The 23,073-nt window shown below is 40.2% G+C and overlaps 1 protein-coding gene across 1 annotated transcript in view; it reads left to right on the top strand.

The window, feature by feature from the left end:
* Positions 1–21,590, top strand: part of LOC124148254 (GTP-binding protein GEM-like) — a 38,284-nt gene extending 16,694 nt beyond the window's left edge. The window contains exons 3-4 of the mRNA XM_046519250.2: positions 17,944–18,130; positions 19,971–21,590. Coding sequence (XP_046375206.1) covers positions 17,944–18,130; positions 19,971–20,227 — 444 coding nt within the window. The 3' untranslated portion in view covers positions 20,228–21,590. The remainder of the gene's footprint in view (positions 1–17,943; positions 18,131–19,970) is intronic.
* The last annotated feature ends 1,483 nt before the right edge of the window (positions 21,591–23,073 follow it).

Below are 23,073 nucleotides of genomic sequence, written 5' to 3'. Positions count from 1 at the left end.
GAATGTTTTTTTGTGAACAACACCTTCTTTCTCTTGTGTCAGTGAGTGAGTTTCGTTTAACACCGTGTCCAACAGTATCCCAGCTATATCACGGCCTGTCAGCATTCGTGACCAACTCGTGTTATTCCGGGACAAGCCGAATAGCGACTCGTGCCCCTCTCATTGCCATTTTTGCGACCGGGCTCCGTCTAAGCGCAAACGGGCATACCTAAAACAATTGTCAACTCGTTGCGTAATGATTCACACATCTTTACCCATATATTATATATATTTTAGATGCAATTTAATGCACATCGGGACATGCGGAATTAAACAGTATGATTGAACACATTTAACTGTGTGTTGGGTATATTTTTAGATGCAAAACTTATGTAAAATCAAGAATTATTTCTGAGGGATTCTTTGACGAAGAACTTGAAATCATACGCGCATTCTGATTGGTTTGTCGTATTTTCGCACATAACATTCATCGATAGGGGGACGAGTCTTCTTGCAGATTACGGAAAGGGGCGAGTGGTGACGAATGGGCCTGTCAGCTTAATAATTGTCCGTTCCTTTATAAACGACTTTCGTAAAACTAGTTAGAACTGATGCAGGTCGATCTTAGACGGATACCACTGTAGTGAAACACACCAGCACGGGTATTGTGCTGATGGACTGATGACCCATATCATGATGAAACTTGGATTTGCCCAAGGATCTCAAATCGACACACCCAATCACGAGGTCCTAGACGACTTGGCCACTCCCGACCCCTTGATCTGTTAAACCATTCCACGACCATTTGTAGGTTTCAATCTTCATTCATGATACTGATGAGGTCAAAGGCCTTTAGTACGTAGTCGGGGATTTTTTACAAATTCATACACTTTCTTTGTATTATGACATGACAAATGAACATAGATCAATTTCTTATAGCTTCTGTACAATCATTAAGTAACAAGTAGTTACAATGTCTAATTTTCCAAATATGTTAATTTGGGATTGTGGAAGAAATAGTTATTGACACGTTTGCTTCTCATCATTATACACAGGGCGTACACGTAAAATAATGATATTCGTCTTCAGTAAACCGTTTTCACAAATTGTTCAAATGTCTAAGATCTCTTAAAATACCTACATAACTGCCTGTTTCAATAAATAAATCATGTGAGTTGCAAAGAAATCGAAAAAGATCGATTCTTAACTTAAGATGGTTTATTACTATATGTTTATATCAATTTGATATAAAAAATCAGAATTAATTACAAACTTTGTTTCTGTTAGTGATTTAACAAAAGTGACAAAACCATTTCAATAATCATAACAAATCTTTGTTTATAAATCTCTTTCAATTAGCGATGGTACCAGGTGTTCGTATACGGATATTGTCACGACGAGCATTGGCATTATTACCAGGGAGTTTTGTACTGCGGGAATCCGTTCTGAGAAAAACATGGCCTTATAACCAGGGTGGCATTATAACCAGGTGTCTTATAACCAGGGAGGACTGCAGTTAACATTTATGATATTCCCAGTTGAAAAGTATTCTCAGCTGAAATCAGAACGTGCTTTACTGAAATAAATATGCTGTTTGTGGATGTCATGGTGGAAGGATTCCCATAGCCTCGCTCCAAGACTGTACTGAATGATAAACCATGGTTGTGTAGTAAATCTATCCCTATAATTGGCAAGCCTAGATAAGCGGACAGTCTAAGGATGCTAATCTTTAATGTGGACAACGTGTTCCTATTATTCATATAATCTAGAAATTATGATTTAAACAAATAATTATTGCCTTAGAGACTTATGCAGTTCTAAGGACGCCAGTCTTTTATAGGGACAAGTTGTTCCTATTATTTATATAATCTAGAAATTATTATTTAAACTAATAATCATTGCCTAATCATTGTGTAAGACTAAGGTTCCCAGAAAATGCTTCCCATTTCCTTTAATGTGACAAACATACAGGTATAACACCGTCATATGAGTTAGTTGTATTATGATACAGGTAAGGCAAGAATCCTTACGACATATGCTTAATATACAGATAATGTTACATTCACGATTCCTCCAAATTGATGTTATTGTGTATCACAATGTACATTAATAGCAGAACGCACAAAGATGAAGACGTACAACAAGACCGTCTAGACGTCCGGCTAACTGATACTCTTCCTAAAATATTGTAGCGTGTTTGCCTAATGGCTGACAAGCTAACGTTGACAACACTTGGATGTAGCCTAACTCTCTGAAAGGTCTGTAATAACGCCGATAGTGCATACGTCGCTTCATACTGATTCGATCACGAAGAACGCATTGTACATCTTACTGAAATCATTAATGTGTGCCATGTCGGTGCGTGGGGATGTGATGTAACTTGGTAGTTAAAGCATTCACTTTACACGCCGAATAGTCCAGTTCCTTCAATCACCTGTGTTCAATGATTAGGGGGTGCTATTCTCGGTATCCACCTCTAAGCTATTGCTGTAATATTGTTGAAATATTGTTGACATGTTGTTGAAATATTGCTTTAATATTGTTCAAAGAGGCTTACTATGTTCCCCAATACTATTAATAGATTTTGGATATATTGAACCTATTTTTCTGACAACTGATATTGTTTGTATAATGACCCGGAAATTTAGAGAAACAAGAGTATTCACATGAATGGAAATATAAGGGTATATATGATATTGTCCTGGTGTACATTAAAAGAGAAGAGTGCCAATGGCCATAACTGGATACATTTATTTGCTATCAATGACGTCTTTTCAACCAATTTGTTTCCTTTGAAGATGATACGTTTGATCAAGTATCAGTTCTCTTATCACACTCCAGGCCGTGAGGCAAGACAACCTCTCAGCCCAACACGCCCTTACGGGTCAAAACTATTTTACCAGTTTCGATACGGCCATTTGCTATTCTGGGGATATTTGTTGGACTGGGGCTTCTATTGAAACATAATCTGTTCTCCAAACATTGTCCGCATGTATTACAAGCAAAAATAACTACGATACTGACCATGCTGGATGTTCTGAAACTTATGTTATGGAACAAAGACAACTTGATGGGCTTCTCTATTCAGGGACGTGTGTGTGTGCGTAAACGTGCGTGTACGTGTGCTCGTGTGTGTGTGTGTGTGTGTGTGTGTGTGTGTGTGTGTGTGTGTGTGTGTGTGTGTGTGTGTGTGTGTGTGTGTGTGTGTGTGTGTGTGTGTCTGTGTCTGTGTGTGTGAGAGAGAGAGAGAGAGTGCGTGAGTGCTTGTGTGTGTTTGTGCTTGTGACAAATTATTGGTCTGCTCTATTCAGAGGGTTGTGTGTGAGTGCGCGAGTGCATGTGTATGTGCGTGCTTGTGCTAGAAACGTAAATAAGTCGTTCTGGTAGCAGGTGTTTAAATGCAACGGGTTGTACATTATTTCAAGAATTGACGAAGGAAAAAGTTTCTAATCCTTTCAATAGAAGTTGTTGATTGTCTCTCATCACTTCAAGACGAGTTTTTAAGTATTCAGTAAAATGAAACTGCGGTCCCGGAGAGTTATTGATCAATTTGCAGTAGGTTTAACCTTCTCTCTTATCTCTGTAGGCGTACTTAAACTTGATGTGTTCGACGTTAAAAGTTCAAGAAGATGATTAAAGACCAAATAATAATTCATTGTCGTCTTGACATTATTTAATGAGGAAGGTATGGCGAAAGCATACTCTATTCACTGCCAATTATAACACTGCGCAAATAAGGGATTAAACTTCGAGAAACCCTTAGGGCAGATACGTATAACCAAGGACGACATCAAAGATAATTCAATATTCTAAAGACCATTTACTACTAAAACTCCATATAAAGGAAAACAATTACCGGTCGTTTTTTTATAAATCAGAAACACTTTAAATATAATAGTGTCTTCTCATCAACCAAAGCTAAAATATTTATTAACCCTTATTATATTAAGTGTATTTCGATGAGTTCCTAAAAACATAAACCATGACATTTACGCTCCTTTTGTGTTAAATGTTATCCGATGTTGTACCTTGGATACGAACACAATAGAGATATGAGCTGTGAATGGATCAATTATGTGTCATGCTAGGGCAGGTCTGGGATTACCACATACATGAGACCAACGCACCGCAATTGCTTCAGAGGATTATGTCTGTTGCGTAGTAACTACAAGAAGTCCGCTACCTGCACGTGCCTTTGTGTAATCGAGAGGAGACAAGCAAATTCCTCATTAATATTACTGCGGTTCAAGGAAATTGAGACATGTTGATCACAACGATTGCGATGTGTGTATTATTTAACTGTTTCAGCTTGTCCTTTTACATTCGGTGTGTATAGCTTTGCATGTAGGTTTGGGATTAAGCCCCCATGGAATTTTTTAAAACGACAATGCTTTAGGTATCATGGTTAATATATAATTCCACCTTGGAACCCAGTAATTAAACCATGACATGTGTGTTCTAGAAGTGATGCAAGCGCTACGACAATATACTTACCGTTATCCTGGAATATGTACATTCGGCAGACATCGAGCTGATAGGCTGGTTCCACTGGAAGAGCCGGACACGCGTACCCATTTCGTGAATACCTTGTTTTCAGTGATCCTTTCAAATAATTTCCATCACTATTTTGCCGTTAACGCCCTATGACATTTGTTTCGGCGGATAGTCGAGACTAATTATTCTGTGACGTTGACGTTTTGAATATATATGACGCTTATGACATATATCATTGCCATATTTTACAAAATATCTCTTTTTTAAACAATTATGTATCTATTTAACATCATGTTCCGTATAGTATATTTTAAGCTTATCGATCTTTATTCAAGCACTTAGAGGCCACAGGCCTGTAATACGCTTAGCTGTTGGTCTGATTCTCAAATTCACCCCGTTTAGGATCATTGTTCTGATAACGCAACAGCCGTGCTCTTTAGTTTTATCAGCATCTCTTTGGCCCTACCTCACATGACGCATGCACGCCGTTGAAAAGCTTTCCAAGTGGGGTTAAATCCAGCCTATGGCCACTCACTGATAGTGTAAGGAAGCCTGGTACATTCAATACAAGCCAGGCTCAATTCCACCTTGCAATCTCTGCGATGAGACTGTTGTTCATGTTACGCCCATACTTACATACACTTAAGATAACGCAACAAAAATGCTGTATGGAGCAGAGCTCAGACCATAATGACGATAACACACTCGTGCATAACAAAAGAAATATTGCTATCAAAATTCAGAACCACTGAAACTTGTAAATATCACCTACAAACCTATCCAATAATATGGAAAAGGAACAGAGATGCAGACATATATATCCTTTAATAGTAACATTTCCTTACAAGCTGCAGTTTATAGAGGTTCTACCTGACATTGTACCACACATAGTATTTGGGAGAAGCGAAACATTAACAATATGTAGTATAGAATGATAATTGTCTTGAATGTATGGTATATACTCACCAAAATATATTTATTTTCATCTTCAATGTTTAGGTGACAATACAGTTTACATATGGAAATCTGTGAATACTCAATAACAACGTGGACTCATTCTTTAATGTGTTGATTACAACATTCATATGATGACTGTATAGTACATCAGTACATCTTCCAGTTTATAAAGCCAAGCCCAAGAATACGTCAAGCGCATAGGCATAATTGGACATTGGAAGGGGACTTAACATATTTCTGCAAAGATCCAGTTTCTAAATTATTCTACTCGGACGATTACTTCGTCAGTTACACCAAGGTCACATATCTGGGATTTCGTAACGTCAATGACTAACCAAAAGGGTCATTGGTATCAGAGGAATTGTTATATGGAACGATTATATCCTTTTGAGACTTCATTGATTCGCGATCATTAACGATATTGATCTACACCATGAGTGTCCCTTTCACGTATCTGGTATATTGCATAGATAAAGACTGGCGATATTTATAATGTCGTCTTGTTGTATGGCATTCATACATACACATGTACCTCTGCTGGTCTTTAAACAGCGACGCTTTGTGGGCCATGTGGAATAAAACTAATGAGAAGGACAGAATGAGTTTGATTTAACGCCTATTTGAACAATAATTCAATTGACTTGGGGGGAAAACTCGAAGTGATGCAGGTCCTAGAAGATTACCACTTCCATGGCGCCCACGGAGAATGGTGCTGGCAAACCTAGAAACAATCAGTTTAAATCAGGAACCACGATCATAGGTTTCTGGCACGCTTGTGGGACGCAGTTCGCACAGCGAAATCCACCACCTCAGACGACTATTACCCTTGCCCCCGTCTAAGCTATAGGTAGTGTTCACAGAAGAACAATAATACCATCTGCGACCTACTACGTTTCCTCTACATCCTTCGTGGTTACACGCACGTAGTCATCGTACAGCATCACCCTTTATCATAATGTAGGCTCTGTCGCTGTGGTTTCATGTGCTGCTTTGTGTCGGTGGAACCATCACTGTTTCCTACTGCCATTGATTATTCATTATCTGCATGTATGTATTCAGTTACACAAGTACGTCTCAAATCGCCTGATAGAAGGTGTGGCCCTTGCAAGGCTTAGTCAGTTTTAACCAGTGTAGGTACATAACACTGACAAATAGCAAGAACTTTGGGATGGTACAATAACGGAGTGAATCTTGTATTGGCTGCATTCTTGTTAGAATGGTTACACTCTACATCATCATTCAATAAAAAGCATAAAACCAAGATAAAATTATATCTTGTCCTCGAAACTTGAAATGTCTGTTCCGAGATTCATATATTCATTTATTACGTGTTATGACTTACTGTTAGAGACCGACCTCTTGATACTCTGGACAGGGGGTGTAGGGGTGTGGGGGTGGCTGGGCGTGTATCGAAAATGATATAATGTCCCAGAAAATGCTTGAAAAAAATTAACGTTTGTGTAAAGTTTTTCACAAGATAAATATTTAGCCTCATTGTTTTCATTAAAAACATATCTCGTTTTGCAGTTCTTGCTGAAAAACAATTATTCTAGATACAAAATCCCAGATAATCTAAATCGATTTTAACAATGAAAAGGGAAGGAATTATTTCGATATAAGTATGCATCTGTTGTTGCTAAGGACTAACATTGCTGTTTGATTCTGTAAACATCTGATACATATTTACACGTTACTCTAGAAGCCAAATGTGCCCCATTGTACCACTCCGCGCCTACTGCAACTGGATAAGACAAAATGTCATGGTGTAACGAGAGCCACGTGTAATCATCTGTTAGTGAAACACGTAAGCCACAGCTATGAGCTGGCATTACAAGATTTTGACAAAGCACACGCAAGCTAGTGGCACTTCTACATTGATGCAGGTTATATCAAAGTTCACATTAGTGTCTAGTGACTAGTGTTTGTTGATTAATTCCCCACTCGCCAATATTCCAGCTACATAACACTATTATTGTTGTTGTTATTATGATTTCTATTTATCACCTTTTACAATGATGTCGCAAATGATTAATGAAGGCAGCTGAAATTACTTCGATAATATTCAAGATTCATAGTTTAGGATGACTATCAGAAGGTTGATCTAACATAACTTATGAAACTCCTTCGTAGACATGTACAAATGATACATAATGCACGTGTAAAGTGCATAGTATCAATTTGTGATATAAATGTTTACACAAACCATATTCCTGCAAGTTGTCAAGCAAAATCACTCACTCAAACTCCAGCTAATGAAGTTTTGAACTAACAAGATTGTTATTTACATGGCTGTCTTTGCGCTGACAGGAGCACGGGTGGCCCAGTCGTCTAAGGTGCCGCGATTCGCTGTGCAGAGTTGCGTCCCTTGGGCACGCCAGAAACCTATGACGGTGGGGCCGAATCCCGGTTCGCCCCGATTATGTTTCTAGGTTTGTTGGCACAATACCCGTGCTCGTGGGTTTCATCGAAGTGGTAAACGTCTGAGACCTACATCACTTCGGGCTTTCCTCCCACACTAAGCTGACACGCCGCGATTTAACTGGAATAATGTTAAAAAGCGGCGTTAAACCCAACACACTCACTCACTCACTTTGCGCTGACAAATGATACACACAAAATGCATCACATAAAAAAGTCGGTGAACGATTACGAAGCCTTCGTGACTTTCAAGGGAAATGACATATTCCTCAGCTTCGCCGACTACAACTGTCACTCCTCCGGTGATCCATCGTTCTTGGTATTTCTTTATGCTGGACATAATCATGCTGCTTTGTCACTCTCTCAATAATACCATACGCACCTCTCTCATAAAGGACAGGATAGGACTGATTTCTATTCTTTCCAATGACACGCTACTTTTTGTTAGATTAACTGTAACGCAATCGACAGTTCTTTGATGATGGGGAATGCAATTACTTGATACGTGGGGATGACTCTCAAGGACTGCAAAGACGGTCAAGGTTTCTGCAAAATCGGCGCCAATTCCATGATTACCTAGTAAAGAGAATCCGCTATGTGAGCATGTGACCATTGCACAAAGACAAGGGAATCTTCATAGCAAGAATATAATCAAATTACACATGAATAATTGATACATACATTATGATGGTGTAACCCTTTTAACCCATATTTTCGCCGCCAACAATTATGGAATGGAATATACATATTGATTGAGTTGGTGGGTGAGTGAGTGAGTGAGTGAGTGAGTGAGAGGAAAACCCAAAGTGTGTTTGTTTGTTTGTTTGTTTTGTTTAACCCTGCACTCAGCAATATCCAGCTATATGACAGCCGTCTGTAAATAATCGAGTCTAGACAAGACAATCCAGTGACTGACATCATGAGCATCGATCCACGCAATTGGGATACGACGGCAGGTATCAACCAAGTCACCGAGCCTGACCACGGTCCCTACGAGTAACAGGCAGATAAACAAGGATCACAATGGGGACAAAGGTTGAATTCGAAACCATGATCGTCCGATCCTAACACGAAGCAACACTTTATAGCGAATTTAGGTGCCTGAGATGACTGGACCTCTACATTTAAATACGCCCCATGAAGACTTGCCGTAAAAGGCGACTATGCTTGTCGTAAGAGGCGACTAACGGAATCGGGTAGTCAAGCTCGCTAACTTGATGCATGTTATCGTATCCAAACTCCGTGGGTCGATGCTCATGATGTCAATCACTGGATTGTCTAGTCCAGAATCGTTTATTTACATACCGACGTCAAATAGCTGGAACACTGCTGTGTGCGTCGTTAAACAACAAAAAACAAACAAACAAAATATTTACAAGCAGGACATTGGTCATCACAGTCTGAGATGACAGCTACGTCCAGCTTTTCTAGACAACCGTACGTCCATTTCACATGACAGCTACGTCCAGCTTTTCTAGACAACCGTACGTCCATGTCACCGGACAGTTACATTTGAATATTTTCTCAATAAAGCTAAATTAACATAAATATAATGTATTGGACGATTAGGATTAGATGTGACGAAGCAGATGGATGTTCACTGGCGTGATTCCTTCACGAAATACTTCATGGTGACCTAGCGGAAACAGATACATGAAAACATGAACGTAATTAATAAATGATATCACCCTAGGCCTCACTTTTCTCCTAGTTAGGTCTGTTTTAAAGGATCGTATTGATTTACCTTAAGCCAGCGTCTTAAAAGCCAAATCTCCTGGATTTGCACATAAATTATTGACAATTTAATCATGCACAATTAATTTATACCTCTGAGGCTTTCACGCCCTAAACATCGCACCAGCAGTCACATGAAGACACACTGGCTATGTCACCTTGATAAACCAGGTTTATGTTCAAAAAACCGTTTCCTTAATCACATGAGACGAGACAGCAAGTTTTTCTTCTCTAGTGAGTTGTTTTTATAAGCCAAAGATAAATACCAAATCTGCTTCATATTCACATGCCATCCATGTTTTTCATTACATTAACGAGCAGGATAACTAAGTGAAATATTTGACCTTTTTGAATAAAATATACTTCCAATGTTAAATTCACATAGATCTGAATCATAGGAATGTATCTGTGGCAGTCAAGGTATGCGTAGTTATATGTGCGCATTGTCATCGTAAGTTTGCCAAATCTGATTGATCGACAGAGAGACACTCATACACACGCTTGGTGGGGTGTGCGTCCTTGTATTGGTGAGGGTCACGGGTGGGTTAAACAGTGAGTGAGTTGGGTTTAACGCCGCTTTTAACACTATTCCAGTCATATCACGGCGTGTCAGCTTAATGTGGGAGGAAAGCCCGAAGTGATGCAGGTCTCAGACGTTTACCACTTCGGTGAAACCCACGAGCGCGGGTATGGTGCTGACAAACCTAGAAACATAATCGGGGATTCGAACCCACAATCATAGGTTTCCGGCGTGCCCAAGGGACGCAACTCTGCACAGCGAATCGCGGCGCCTTAGACGACTGGGCAACCCGTGCCCCCGGGTTAAACAGACCAAAAGAATATGCTGTTCTGTTTTGAAATGAACTCTTTTGGAGTTTGCGTGATTAGAAAACACATTTCGACTGTCACTTTCCTGATCTGGTAAGAGACGTTCAGATGCTTCGGTTGAAATGTCGTTCTGACGTGACCCTTAATGGGTTGTACTCAGATCTTTGTTTAGCAATAGCAAGAATTAAAATCTGATTTAAATGAGATTGTTATTACGACAGGATTATTGTTTGAGGTTCCATATTTCACATACACTTCTTTACAGTGGAAATTCTGTGAAATGACTTCATGAAAGTCCAAGTCTTTGTAAGTTGTACAGTTGCATTATATTGCGTACGTATAACAGCGTAAATGACTTTCAGATGGACACCATCATGGGAGGTGAGGTAAAATCAAGATTATTGCATATACATAGCCACGTGAATGCACTCCACGTGAATGTAACCCCTCCCAAACAAAGCCGGCCTTTCCGGACTTATCTTTGAGCCAAATGATAACTGTGAAAAACCGTATGTTTTCAAAGAATATTAAACAAAATCATCACATATCTTTGACACAAACCTTCAGATGATATCCTATCGAAATGATCCGGTGCGTTCTACGCAACCTTTGCCATATCGCCGAAAAGAACAGCTTATGTGTTACATTTCTCAAAGCAAAGCTTATCGCCGCTGTACAGAGACTGAGGTCAACACGACCGACAGACGTAAGCAAAAGATCCAGTTCACACGGAGGAAGATCTGTGCCTAGATAGTTCCTGGTGCCAACCGCTCACTTGAGACCTGGCCTCACCACCTTAGGTGTTCACTCAGTGCGCTTCAGCTTGCGCCGCCAGAGATTTCGAATGACTTGCGAAGAAAGTAATTTGTTAAAATTCTGAATATTCACAAGTCAAACGATTTCGTTCGATGTGTACTCATACACATACGCCAAACAAAACCCTCAAATGAGGTCAAATGCGTTTACTTACAATTTACACAGCAGTTAAATCTAAATGTAGTCAAATACATGTCAGTCGAACCTCATTGTGTTGAACTCGTGTTATCGAGTTTTCCGTTCGAGACATCAGGGGAAAATTATGCTTAAGTTGGATACTTGCGACTCCCGAATGACTTCGAGACAACTAGGAAATCGACTCATAAAACTGTTTTGGCATATTGACTTAAAATCTATAATAGAAAGGAGCCCAGAGAAAATAATTAATATTCAGTGTCTGAACGATTCCGAATCTGCAGGAATTATCTATATTTGCGAAATATGTAGACTTTCAGGGCCCATATTCCAGAAAAATATTTATTATTTTATTTATACATCCCTTCATCCGTACACTGATACTGCTAACTCTATATAGACGATTGTAACCGTGATGATAAAACGTTATTAACTACGGATGATTTAGGATGATACAGGATATATGGCTTTACATATTGATCGATACAGGTTTCTCTTCTTCGCGGGGGTGATGGGGTAGTCAAGAGGTTTAAGCGTTTGCTTGTCACGCCGATTGTCCGGGTCCAAATGTCTAAATGGGTACAAGGTGTGAAGCACATTTAAGGTGTCCCCGTCGTGATATTGCTGGAATATTGTTAAAGGCGGCGTAAAACCATGCTCTCACTCATTTACTCTTCTTCGCTAGCTGCTGTACATAATCTGCTGATAATCGTGATGTTAAATAAAAAGAAATTTAATGATTACTTGTGGTACAAAATACAATTTCAAAAATATTTATTATGATCTAAGGCGATGTGAAAGTTACGTTCCTTGGCCTAGCTAGGCATCATGCCATGGTCATGTTTCGCATCCCAGAGTTCCCTTGTCATGATGCTTGATCTGTCAGCACTACACCCACCTATATTTCACCCTACATCCCAGATCTACGTCCTGGGCCTACATTTTCATACACATAAGACTGGCAGGACGCGAAATACAATTTTCAAAGCAACATTAAGTTTTGATTCCCTTTCGTTACTGCTAATAATTTCTGTCTGATTATTGATCATTTACATTTAAGTCTGTTACATGATTTGTCTGACAACGTATGTGCTGCATGACTCCGTTTACGAATTATATTTTTCACTGCAACAAAACTGCAAATCACAAAAGCCAGGCTGAGACAATAACATGTTTAATGTCAATGTTACAAAACCCATAACACTAAGAGAGGTCCAGATTGTCCTTCCCAACTAAATTGATTCACGGCGTTCTAGCACCACTTTACTTCTATGTTAACTCAATTTTTATTATGTACGACGGTCCAACAGTAAATGATTACGCCAACTGGATACATTTTTTTCAGTTTCAAACAAGTAAACTGTTGGGCAAGGGAAAGTATACACCCATATTTAATGGTGGCTAATATGAAACAAACAAGAAATGGCTATTTGATATTGATGCATTTGATGTAGGTATCGTAGTTCGCATTTTTTCGGTGACTGTTTCAGCCTTGTAACGCCGTAATTGTTTTGATTAAATCCTGTCTACTTTCATTTGCCAGGCAGTTTACTAAATACAAAAAAGAACGAACAGCTTATGTGTTACATTTCTCAAAGCAAAGCTTAACGCCGCTGTGCAGAGACTGAGGTCAACACGACCGATAGACGTAAGCAAAAGATCCAGTTCACACGGAGGAAGATCTGTGCCTAGATAGTTCAGCCTTGTAACGCTGTAATTGTTTTGATTAAATCCTGTCTACTTTCATTTGCCAGGCAGTTTACTAAATACAAAATCTAGACCTATACTAAGAATGAGTAAAAGTCCGCGGTGTTCCCTTGAGTCGATGTAAGCGAAATACGCCAGAAAAACAGCAGCTGAAATTTGGAGTACCACAAGGATCTACGTAGGGACCTATCCTTTTCACAGTATATACCCTGCCAGCCGGCGACAACGCACCGAGTCATAACCTACTATACAATCTACACGCAGTCGACACACAACCATATCTGGCCTTTAGACCAAAGAATGGTCTGTCCACCAGAAATGCCTACGCAACTGTAATGAGTTGTGTGAATACCATCAGGCATGTGGCAACACCCTTCTTTAAACTGAACGAGGACAAAACAGAGCTATTGGTCATCTGCTCAAAATCCTCGTAACCTCACCTTGTTCTCCCTGACTTCAGCCTTGGAGAGAGTGTAATCACACCCAGCCATAGTGCCAGAAACCTGGGCGTTAATCACAGATCCGCTTGGATAAGCATATCATAGCCATATGCTAATGTTCACAACATCGGACACATCTGGAGTTGTGTCAACGTCGGGGCTTCAAAAATGTTGATCCAAGCTGGTGTCGTCTCCAGGTTGGATTGCTGTAATACCCTCTCTATGGCATAGCTAAGAAGGATGCAGAAAAACTACAGCGTGTTCAGAATACAGCAGCAAGAATTCTGACAGGAACACCTAAGTGAGAACACACCATTCCAATATTGACTGAACTGCACTGGCTGCCGATCCAACAAGGAGTGCAATTTAAACTACTCACTCTGGCTTACCAGGCAATGCATAGTTTGGCTACTGCATACTTACAGGAATTGATAGTATCATACAAGCCTGCACGTTCTCTCCGATCAAAAGATCAACATCTGCTAGTGGTGCCAAAGTCATGTACCAAACCATATGGCGATAGGTCTTTTCAACATGCTGGCCCATTGCTATGGAACAATCTGCAACAAAAAATCTGAAAAACAGAAAATCTGATTAACTTTAAAAATACACCCCAATCATGCCTCTTCAAGAGAGCCTTCGACTAGATCAATCATGATTTAAGCGCATTTGAGCAGCTGTTAATTGGAAAATGGGCTGGACAAATTTTTAATTTGATTTTATTTAATTTAACATGGATGATGTTGCTTTCCAAAAGAAGGCAGAACCCAGAAAACTATAATCCTGATTGGCCTTGTAGCTACTGCAAAAATAATGATGTGGATACCAATATAACCTGGCAGTAGACTGCCGGGGTTTAGCGACGGCTAATGACGAACTATCTACATGCGCCATATGGGAAATGCTTCAACAAACAGACTTAACACAGGAGTTACGCAAGGCTTCATGCTACTGCCATCAACATTAGCACGTTTAGGGACAGTGAAGAGTTCTGCGTGCACGGTATATCCTGTTTTCTCGTATGTCAGGCACGTTACTTCACAGTTACCTGAAATAACCCTCTCGTCACTTGTCAGAGACAACCACACTTACGAGGCTTTCAAAAGACTTCTCCATTCTGAGAATGTGTGTACGTGCGGAAGAAGATATGTTCGGCGTTACGCTTAATTCTGTGTTCTTTACAGTGTTGGCGAAACGTTTAGGGACATATTCTGGTTTCAGAACGTGTTTGTTAAGGATGAAAGGATTTAGAGTTGAAGTCAGAAAAAGAAAGGATCTGCTCTTGCCAGCAGTAAGAAATGTGGAATGTCTTATGGCTTTAAAAGTATCAGATGATTAGGTGCTAAATTTACAATGCTCCAAAGGACAAATAATTATCACAGTCCCCACTAAGGACTGTGGGGTAGCCTAACAGTTGGTTAAAGTGATCGACCGAGCTACGATTCCCAGCATGGGAATATGCTCCTATATACTGTAGAAAATCAAATTTCCATCATGATTTTGCTTAAATATTGCAACAGTATGCCCGATCACTACAGCTTCATTTCCTTTACACTAATCCGATTAACCTTATTATGTTTTTTTAGTTTTAATCATCGTCTCATGCGCCGCAATTCGCTGTGTTCAGTTGCGTCTCTACCGTGTTCCAGAATCATCTTGTCGTGGGTTCGAATCCTAAACGTGATTATAATGCTTGGTTTGCTTGTACCAAGCCAATGTTCCGGGTTTTCGGCACCATGTCGGTTACGTTTAAATAAATAAAATCGACAAAACCATTCAGAAAATCAGAAGTATTCTCTGCTAAAAGCAGAGCCCGTTGTCCAGTTCCGATTATAAACTAGTGTCCAAAAGAAACGATACCAACTTATTTTCAAAATTGTTTTTTACTAAGTGAATTGTCAAGTATGAAAACATGCCAATTCGTATTGCACATCCCAAACACAGCATAGTCGATAAAAAATACCGGGAACACGTGATCACTTCCGGGAAAAAACGTAAATTTCGTGAAAGTGACATTTCACTCTCTAGCATGTTCTGCACGTGCAGAAAAACTGTATAAAACGGCTGATCAGACACGTTGATATCACAGCAACAAAAAGAACACAAGATATGCCACGTTTGACAGCCATCGAGAGAGAGAGAGCCGTTGGAATGGTCCAACAAGGAGCGTCACACGTCGACGTCGCCAGAAGGTTGGGCTGCGCACGCATCACTATCACCAGGTTGATGCAGCGGTTACGTCAGACAGGTCAGACGTCAGACAGGCCTAGGAGTGGAAGACCACGAGTAACCACGCCCCGTGAAGATCGTTACATCCGGGTATTACACCTGAGGAACCGCACCGTAACAGCGACGTCCACGGCGGCTACAGCACTGGGACACAGGATCAGTCGAGAGACCGTCTACAGGAGACTACGGCAGTATGGTATACGGCCACGTCATCCCTACCGCGGACCGCTCCTGACGCCTCGACACCGGAACAACAGACTGATCTGGGCAAGGCGAGTTCGACGTTGGCAACGGCGGGACTGGGCACGTGTTATGTTCTCTGATGAGAGCAGATTCCTCATCTTCAGAAACGATGGACGGCAGCTTGTATACCGACGATTTGGTGAACGTTTGGTGCCTAACTGTATCCAACAGGTCCGGCCGTTTGGAGGTGGAGGGTTAATGGTTTGGGGTGGCATATGGGGTGACGTCAAAACGATGCTTGTCGTAATTCGTGGAAACCTGAATGCACAGCGTTATCTTGATGACATCCTACGGCCTGTTGTGGTGCCCTTTATTCAGCAACAGCCTCGTGGACTCCTTTTCCAACATGACAATGCAAGGCCACACACAGCAAGATTGACACAGAACTTCCTTGCCAACGCCAACGTACAGGTTTTGCCATGGCCCGCATGTTCACCGGACATGAATCCCATCGAGCACTTATGGGACCACCTCCATCGGCAAATCCGACGTCGCCGTGTGCCTCCAGTCAACGTCCAGGACTTGGAACGATGTCTCCTCGAGGAATGGCAACGCATCACTCCCAACGTCATCAGACGTTTGACGTCATCAGTCCGTAGGCGTGTTCTGGCATGTATTGATGCTCACGGTGGACATACCAGCTACTGACTTGACTTTGAGACGTGTGGTGTGACATTTCCCGTTGTTTCTGTGATCAGTGCTCTAACGAAATGTTCATTTTTCGACCCCACCCATCTTTAAAGGCTTGTCATATTGGTTGTACAGATTTTATTGAAATGAAATTTTTTTACAGATGTTGTGAAAGGATTTCTCAAAAGCATAACACCAATCCTAAACTTCTGCATTGTTTAGTTTTTCTTTTATGTCGTTGCTAACAGGTGGTATCGTTTCTTTTGGACACTAGTTTATTATAGGTATGTGTTTATGAATCACTATTACATAGTATTGATACCAGGTGTTCGCGAAACGGTGCGCGTATCCTGTCCCATCGGGGAGACCCGTCACAAACATATGCAAAGGCAACTCAAGTATTCCCCTGAACAAACCTCAAGTGTTCACCCATCATGGAAGTAAAGTTTCTAATCCATACCCATAGATATCTTAACGACGTGACATTCCTCTGGAGAAATGTGGGAGAACCTACAAATACAGAGACCCATGCTTCCATGCAGCTATTCGCTGTGATTAACTCTGGTGTGACCTGGTTAGTATTGGGCCAGTATGCTTTACTGTATATCCCTAAAGTCTCTCTGATGTTGAGCTTGTGTTACTGTCATGTAGGCTTGACAACGTACTAAACGAAGATGAGTCTGGACAATCCACCTGATGTGAAGAGGACTCTCGTTGCATTGATACAAAATCACAACGAACTCCTATCCAAGTCACATCCTCAGCATGTTATTGTAAATATCCCAACTCGGAGGATGAATAAAGTATATGTATTACCCACGTGGTGAAGATACAGGTGGTAAGATACTTAATCCGTACGTCACACATGTGTCGTACAAGGTTGACCTCGTTTCATTCGTTTTGATTGGATAACCGTTACCTCTGTCACACCGGGACTACTTTTATCATTCATTTGGCAACTACAAGGCAAAACTGAAGCAATCTCTTAAGAGAGTGAGATATTTGCAAACACTTTATAAATCCAAACAAGATAGTCACAAGATTCAAATTCGGTTTGCAATCTATATACGTTAGGCATAGAGCTTCTACGGACATTATACAATCGTGCTATCCATTTACAATGTACGACTACCGATCAATAGATCTGAAGTCATACATTATGTAGTGTCATCCACCACACATGGACAGAACGACATCATTAGCTATTTTCAAATTTATTATAGATGTTTTTAATTATTAAAAGATAGTATTATTATTTTTATTAGTGTTGTTGTTGTTGATATATAATAATTGTTCTTATTATTATCGTTATGAATTTCTGTTCTATTTCCAGATGGGTGACATCGATGCAGTGAAACCTGACTGTTTTCTTGTTGTGTTTTCACTAACCGACATCACAACTTTTGAAATGGCCAAAAACTTGGTTCGTCACATTCGAACCGACCTCGGAAACAACTGTGCCATCATCATGGTCGCCAATAAGACCGACCTTGTGCGGCGGAGGCACATATCTGAAAGAGGTATGATCAACGTTTTCAATACTGAATAATACTGAAACCCTTTAACAACTTAAAGTTTCTAAGATTGCAGTATTATTTTTTTTCAAAAGAGTACCCCTCTGACAAGTGTAAATTGGCACGGCTCCCATGGCCGAAAGCTATGAATACACAATGCCATTTTAGAAAGTTGTCAAATATAACAAATGTTATATTTGGGATAACACTTTCTTAGTAAAGTACAGATTCTCGTACATTTTGGGTTAAGTCCCGTCCGGGAATCGAACCCACACTTGCCAGAGTGAGGCACCTAATCGCCAGCACACTAAGTCAGCGATCTAACCCACTCAGCCACCGGGGCTTCCACAAAAATGAAAGTCCGACAACTTGTAGTCCAGATCACGTACTTTGAGTACCCCTCTGACAAGTGTAAATTGGCACGGCTCCCATGGCCGAAAGATATTAATACACAATGCCATTTTAGAAAGTGGTCAAATGTAACAAATGTTATATTTGGGATAACACTTTATTAGTAAAGTACAGATTCTCGTATTTTTTGGGTTAAGTCCCGTCCGGGATTCGAACTCACACCACCAGAGTGAGGCACCTAATCGCCAACACACAAACTTAATCCAGTAACATGCCCGTATTTTTAACCCTCCCCAACACAACACCTGCTTTAAGAACACACCAAACGTTATCCAGTAATATATTTTCACACAATTGTAACGTTTCAAACTAACTGAAGGTCGGTCCTTTTTTGTGAAGGTCATATGTAACGTGACACATAAAACAAGATGGACATGCAGCAGATGACATTCTAACAACTCCACCGACATCCTGCAAGTCACTGAATTGTACTTTCGCTGTTCTGTGCAACAAGTCATGTGTTATTCTGAGTCACTTTCCCACTCTCCTGTCGTTCTCCCAGGCCGGTAATTACCTGTTTGAATAATGAGCACTGCTGGGAATTTCTCACACGCAACGTACCACAGACCAACTCCTTCCACAGCCTTGTAAACATGGAGAAGTCCTAGTGCTATGATAACATTAATCATTCTAATTTGCTAATGGGTGTATCTCTGGAGATAACCAGTCCCCCTAATCGGATATTCGTGTTCGTGGTTGTTCGTTTCGTGGGCCATCAAGTTAAAACGTGTGCTCATTATACTGATGAGATTTAATGCCAATTGGATGAGTTGATGTGTTTTGATGTTCACGTTTATTGCGTTAATTGGTTGGGAGGACCCCCGGAGGCAATATATGCCAAAAATATTGAATGAAAAACATGTTGGAAATATTTTATGAATATCAATCTACGTTAAAGTAAAAACGGTACAGCACAGCACAGTGTAAGAAAGGATAATTAATATTATCACCACACAATTTAAACCATAGTTTCATGTTCCATGTGTTTTCGCTACCTATATGACTTGATATATGAGATAATTACAATATATTGTATTCTATCATTTTCACAATATATAATATAAACTGTCAGGAAAAAGAAAGTGAACACTTGGATTTGACCAAAAAATCATAAACGTTATCAAAACCTTAACAGATCGAAAACAGTCGCCGAAACGCTGCAAAAGGTCCAAAACACAACTATGACAACCGTATGAAATACATGACCATTGAATAACCAATTCTTGTTTGTTTCATATTTAGACATCATGAAACATGGGTGTATATATTTTATTTTGCCTGGCGGTTTATCATGTTTTATTGTTTTATAAGATATATATTATAATATGATGAATTGTATTGTAATATTTTTTTCAATGAAACGATATTACATCCTGTTTTCATCTACGCATATGAATTATAACGGCAACAATTAATGAGTCTGTTTTATTTACAGATGCCATATCTATTGCTTGCAAATACGACTGCAAGTACGTGGAGATTTCTATTGCCTTGAATCACCGAGTGGATGACCTTATTGTTGGGATCCTCACCCAGATCCGACTCCGGTTGCGGCCAGACAGAGACAAGGCCCTGGACAAAAGACGCAACAAGATGTCACGTCCCAAGAAAATCATGACAAACCTTTTCAGCAAACTGTTCAAAATCGGCCATACATCCGAAACGCAAAGATGCGAGGATCTTTTTTCTTGAGCAATACAACTCGTGTGGTGATGGTGATATTCAACCGATTTCGTTACAGAATATCTGTTCACTGGAGTCAACCATTGGAGTGGTGGATGTGCCATCGCTGGTACGTCTTGGTCATGATGTGACGACCGTGACAAATATGAGACCTTGACGTTTTCGTTTCTGTCCATGTGGTTTTGGAAACTACGAAAAGGATATCATCGTAGTCAGTTTTCAGATAATTTTCAATGCGTTTTGGCCAAAACATGACCTTATTTCCTTTTTCAAACATATTTGTGAGCAATTGCTTTAATACTTCACAGTTGTATTTACGGTGGCAGTTTAAATGAACACTTGCTCAGATGTGTTTGCATTCTTTATTTCAGTGTGGATTTACTACTGTGCTGCCGTTATGATAGTTTCAGTGCTGGTAACGACCCTTGTGTCCTTTTCCCCATCTCCACAAAATACTATCAATATTGGACGAGACATTGACATGCTAGACACTCCAACAACTAATTGGTGTAAATAGAAGCTACTTTTTTCCTTGTACGGTTTTGATAAAATGTTACTTTATATGTTTTCTTAAGTTGTGTTTTCTTTTGGTTTTTCGATGATTCTCTTTGTTTCTCATTTTATGTTATTCCTATATCCAAAGGCAGATGTAAATGTGATAATGTATACTACTTTCTTTTTTCTGTGCAGATATATTATTGTTTTGTTTAATTGGGCTTGAGATGAACCCGATAGGATTATATAGATGAAAAGAAAGAAATTTAATCAAATTGTAAAATTAAAATTCTGGTAAATAGTTTTGTTCTTTAAACAAGTCGGGATGAAAAGAAAATATTATCTTTCCATTTTACATTAGAGTGTTCAATGCAGTTTGAAAGAGACGAAAGATTTAGGTGTCACTTTTATTAAGACCCAAAGGCGAATTTCCCTGGTCGGTTTTACTAAAGGTTATTGTGATGTAATACTAATTTATATTATCACAGTGACTTTTGTTTTTGGGTATAATCACTGCAAGTATTCACATACATCTGTTCCCTGTGTGATGCGGCATTTTTCTGTCAATGCCATTCCAATTACATCAATAATCCAGATATTTCTGACACCATCTGGAATAGTCATACCACAAACTTATTCATAACCGCCAGTAGTGATATCAACATCAGTTTAAGATATCAGAAATTCAAAATTCGATTCATGGAATAAGTCGCGAAACTGAAAGAGGAAGCTAACTGCCATTGACGTGAACAACATTCCCGTTTGTTTCAATTCCGCTGTGTTGCAATGCGTACACCCAGATGACTGTATGTGTGTGCATGACAATCATTCAGTACCTTCCATCGAATTGTGAGTTCTTTCTAAATGCTCCGAGGTATATTGTTTTAGTTGTTGTTTAAAGCCTCACTTGGCAATAATCCAGAAATAATCACGACGACCTGTACATAATCGAGTCTGGACCAGACACACCCAGTGGTTGATATTACGAGCAACGTTGTCGGGACACGATAATACGCTGGCAAGCTGCAATATGTTCTGAGTCCCCGAGGCATACCAGAAACCTTTTATTGTGAGTTCGAATCCCGGTTTGCCCTGATTATGTTTTTAGGTTTGTCAGCACCGTACTGGCGCTTGTGGTTTTCACCAAAAGGGTAAACGTCTGATGTGTATCATTTCCTGTCTTCCCTCAGCAAAAGCTGACACGTCGTAATGTAACTGAAATACTGTTGAAAAAGCATCACTGACAATCAGATCCCTTTAGTTGCCTCTCACGAGGTCTATCGAGAGGTGTTCCGATGTAGATGGTAAAAGGTATATGACCTGTAGGTAGTATTAGTGTGTGTCAGTGTGAGAGTGACGTTTAACGCTGATCTGGAGGGCTTGGCAGCTTAGAGATGGAGAAAATCCCAAATTAATGCAAATCTTAACCATTTACCACTTTGATGAAACCCACAAGCATTGGCAAGATGGCCTTTTATGCCGACAGACCAAGGGAGGTAATCGGGGTGAATGTTGGGCGAATAGTCTGACCTTGTCATGACCTGGTGCTTGCATCCACTGACACACATATCCCCAAAGAAACATACGGCCGATGTCAAAAATAGCCCTCCAGTGCAAGCTGGTGAAAATAGCTTATGATTTGGTATGGATGTGCGCATTACCTCTAACAGCGACACAATCGGCTATGTTTTGAATCAACGCTGAAAAGATGGACGTTTAGCTGGCACAAGAGAATAACTGGCGAGATCTTGATTTAACAATTTTATGTTACCTTTCCTCAAAGGAACACAGCTTACTGTTTTCATATCGTCACCTGCAATAGTAAGCCGTCCTATGTCCATAGGCAAACGGTGTACTGTGGGGACGTAATTACATATTCATGCACGGTATCAAAGACACTGTTATGAGTTACGTTATGAACAATGTGTAAATTGCAATAAGATAATAAAGCATACATTCGTGGTACATGAAGAAAATCACAAAATATTGTTGATGACTTTAGTTACTTCAATAAGACCGCCTCCGTGGTCTAGTGGTAGAGCGTCCGCCCGGAGAGGGGAAGATCCGGGGTTCGATCCCCAGATTCGATCATACCAAAAGACGTTAAAAGATGGTACTTGTTGTTACCCTGTCTGGCGCTCGGCATTAAGGGGCTAAAACAAGGACTGGTAGGCTCGGAGTCAGTATACGGTGTCTGAGCGGGGTATTCATGTTAAACTGCAGCATGGTATCTCAGTGGGCTAGCACTATTAATCGGCATCAGTCCGGACTAGTACAAGCAGCCACACACGTGCATGCACGTTGCTATATAAGTGCAATAATCTTGGACGCGACGTTAAACCCCATTTCACCTCACCTCA

The sequence above is a fragment of the Haliotis rufescens genome, unplaced genomic scaffold (assembly GCF_023055435.1).
Source record: "Haliotis rufescens isolate VD_foot unplaced genomic scaffold, xgHalRufe1.0.p SCAF_19, whole genome shotgun sequence".
NCBI classification, from domain to species: domain Eukaryota; kingdom Metazoa; phylum Mollusca; class Gastropoda; order Lepetellida; family Haliotidae; genus Haliotis; species Haliotis rufescens.
The sequence above is the reverse complement of the archived record's forward strand: the minus strand, read 5'-3'. Positions and strand labels throughout refer to the sequence as shown.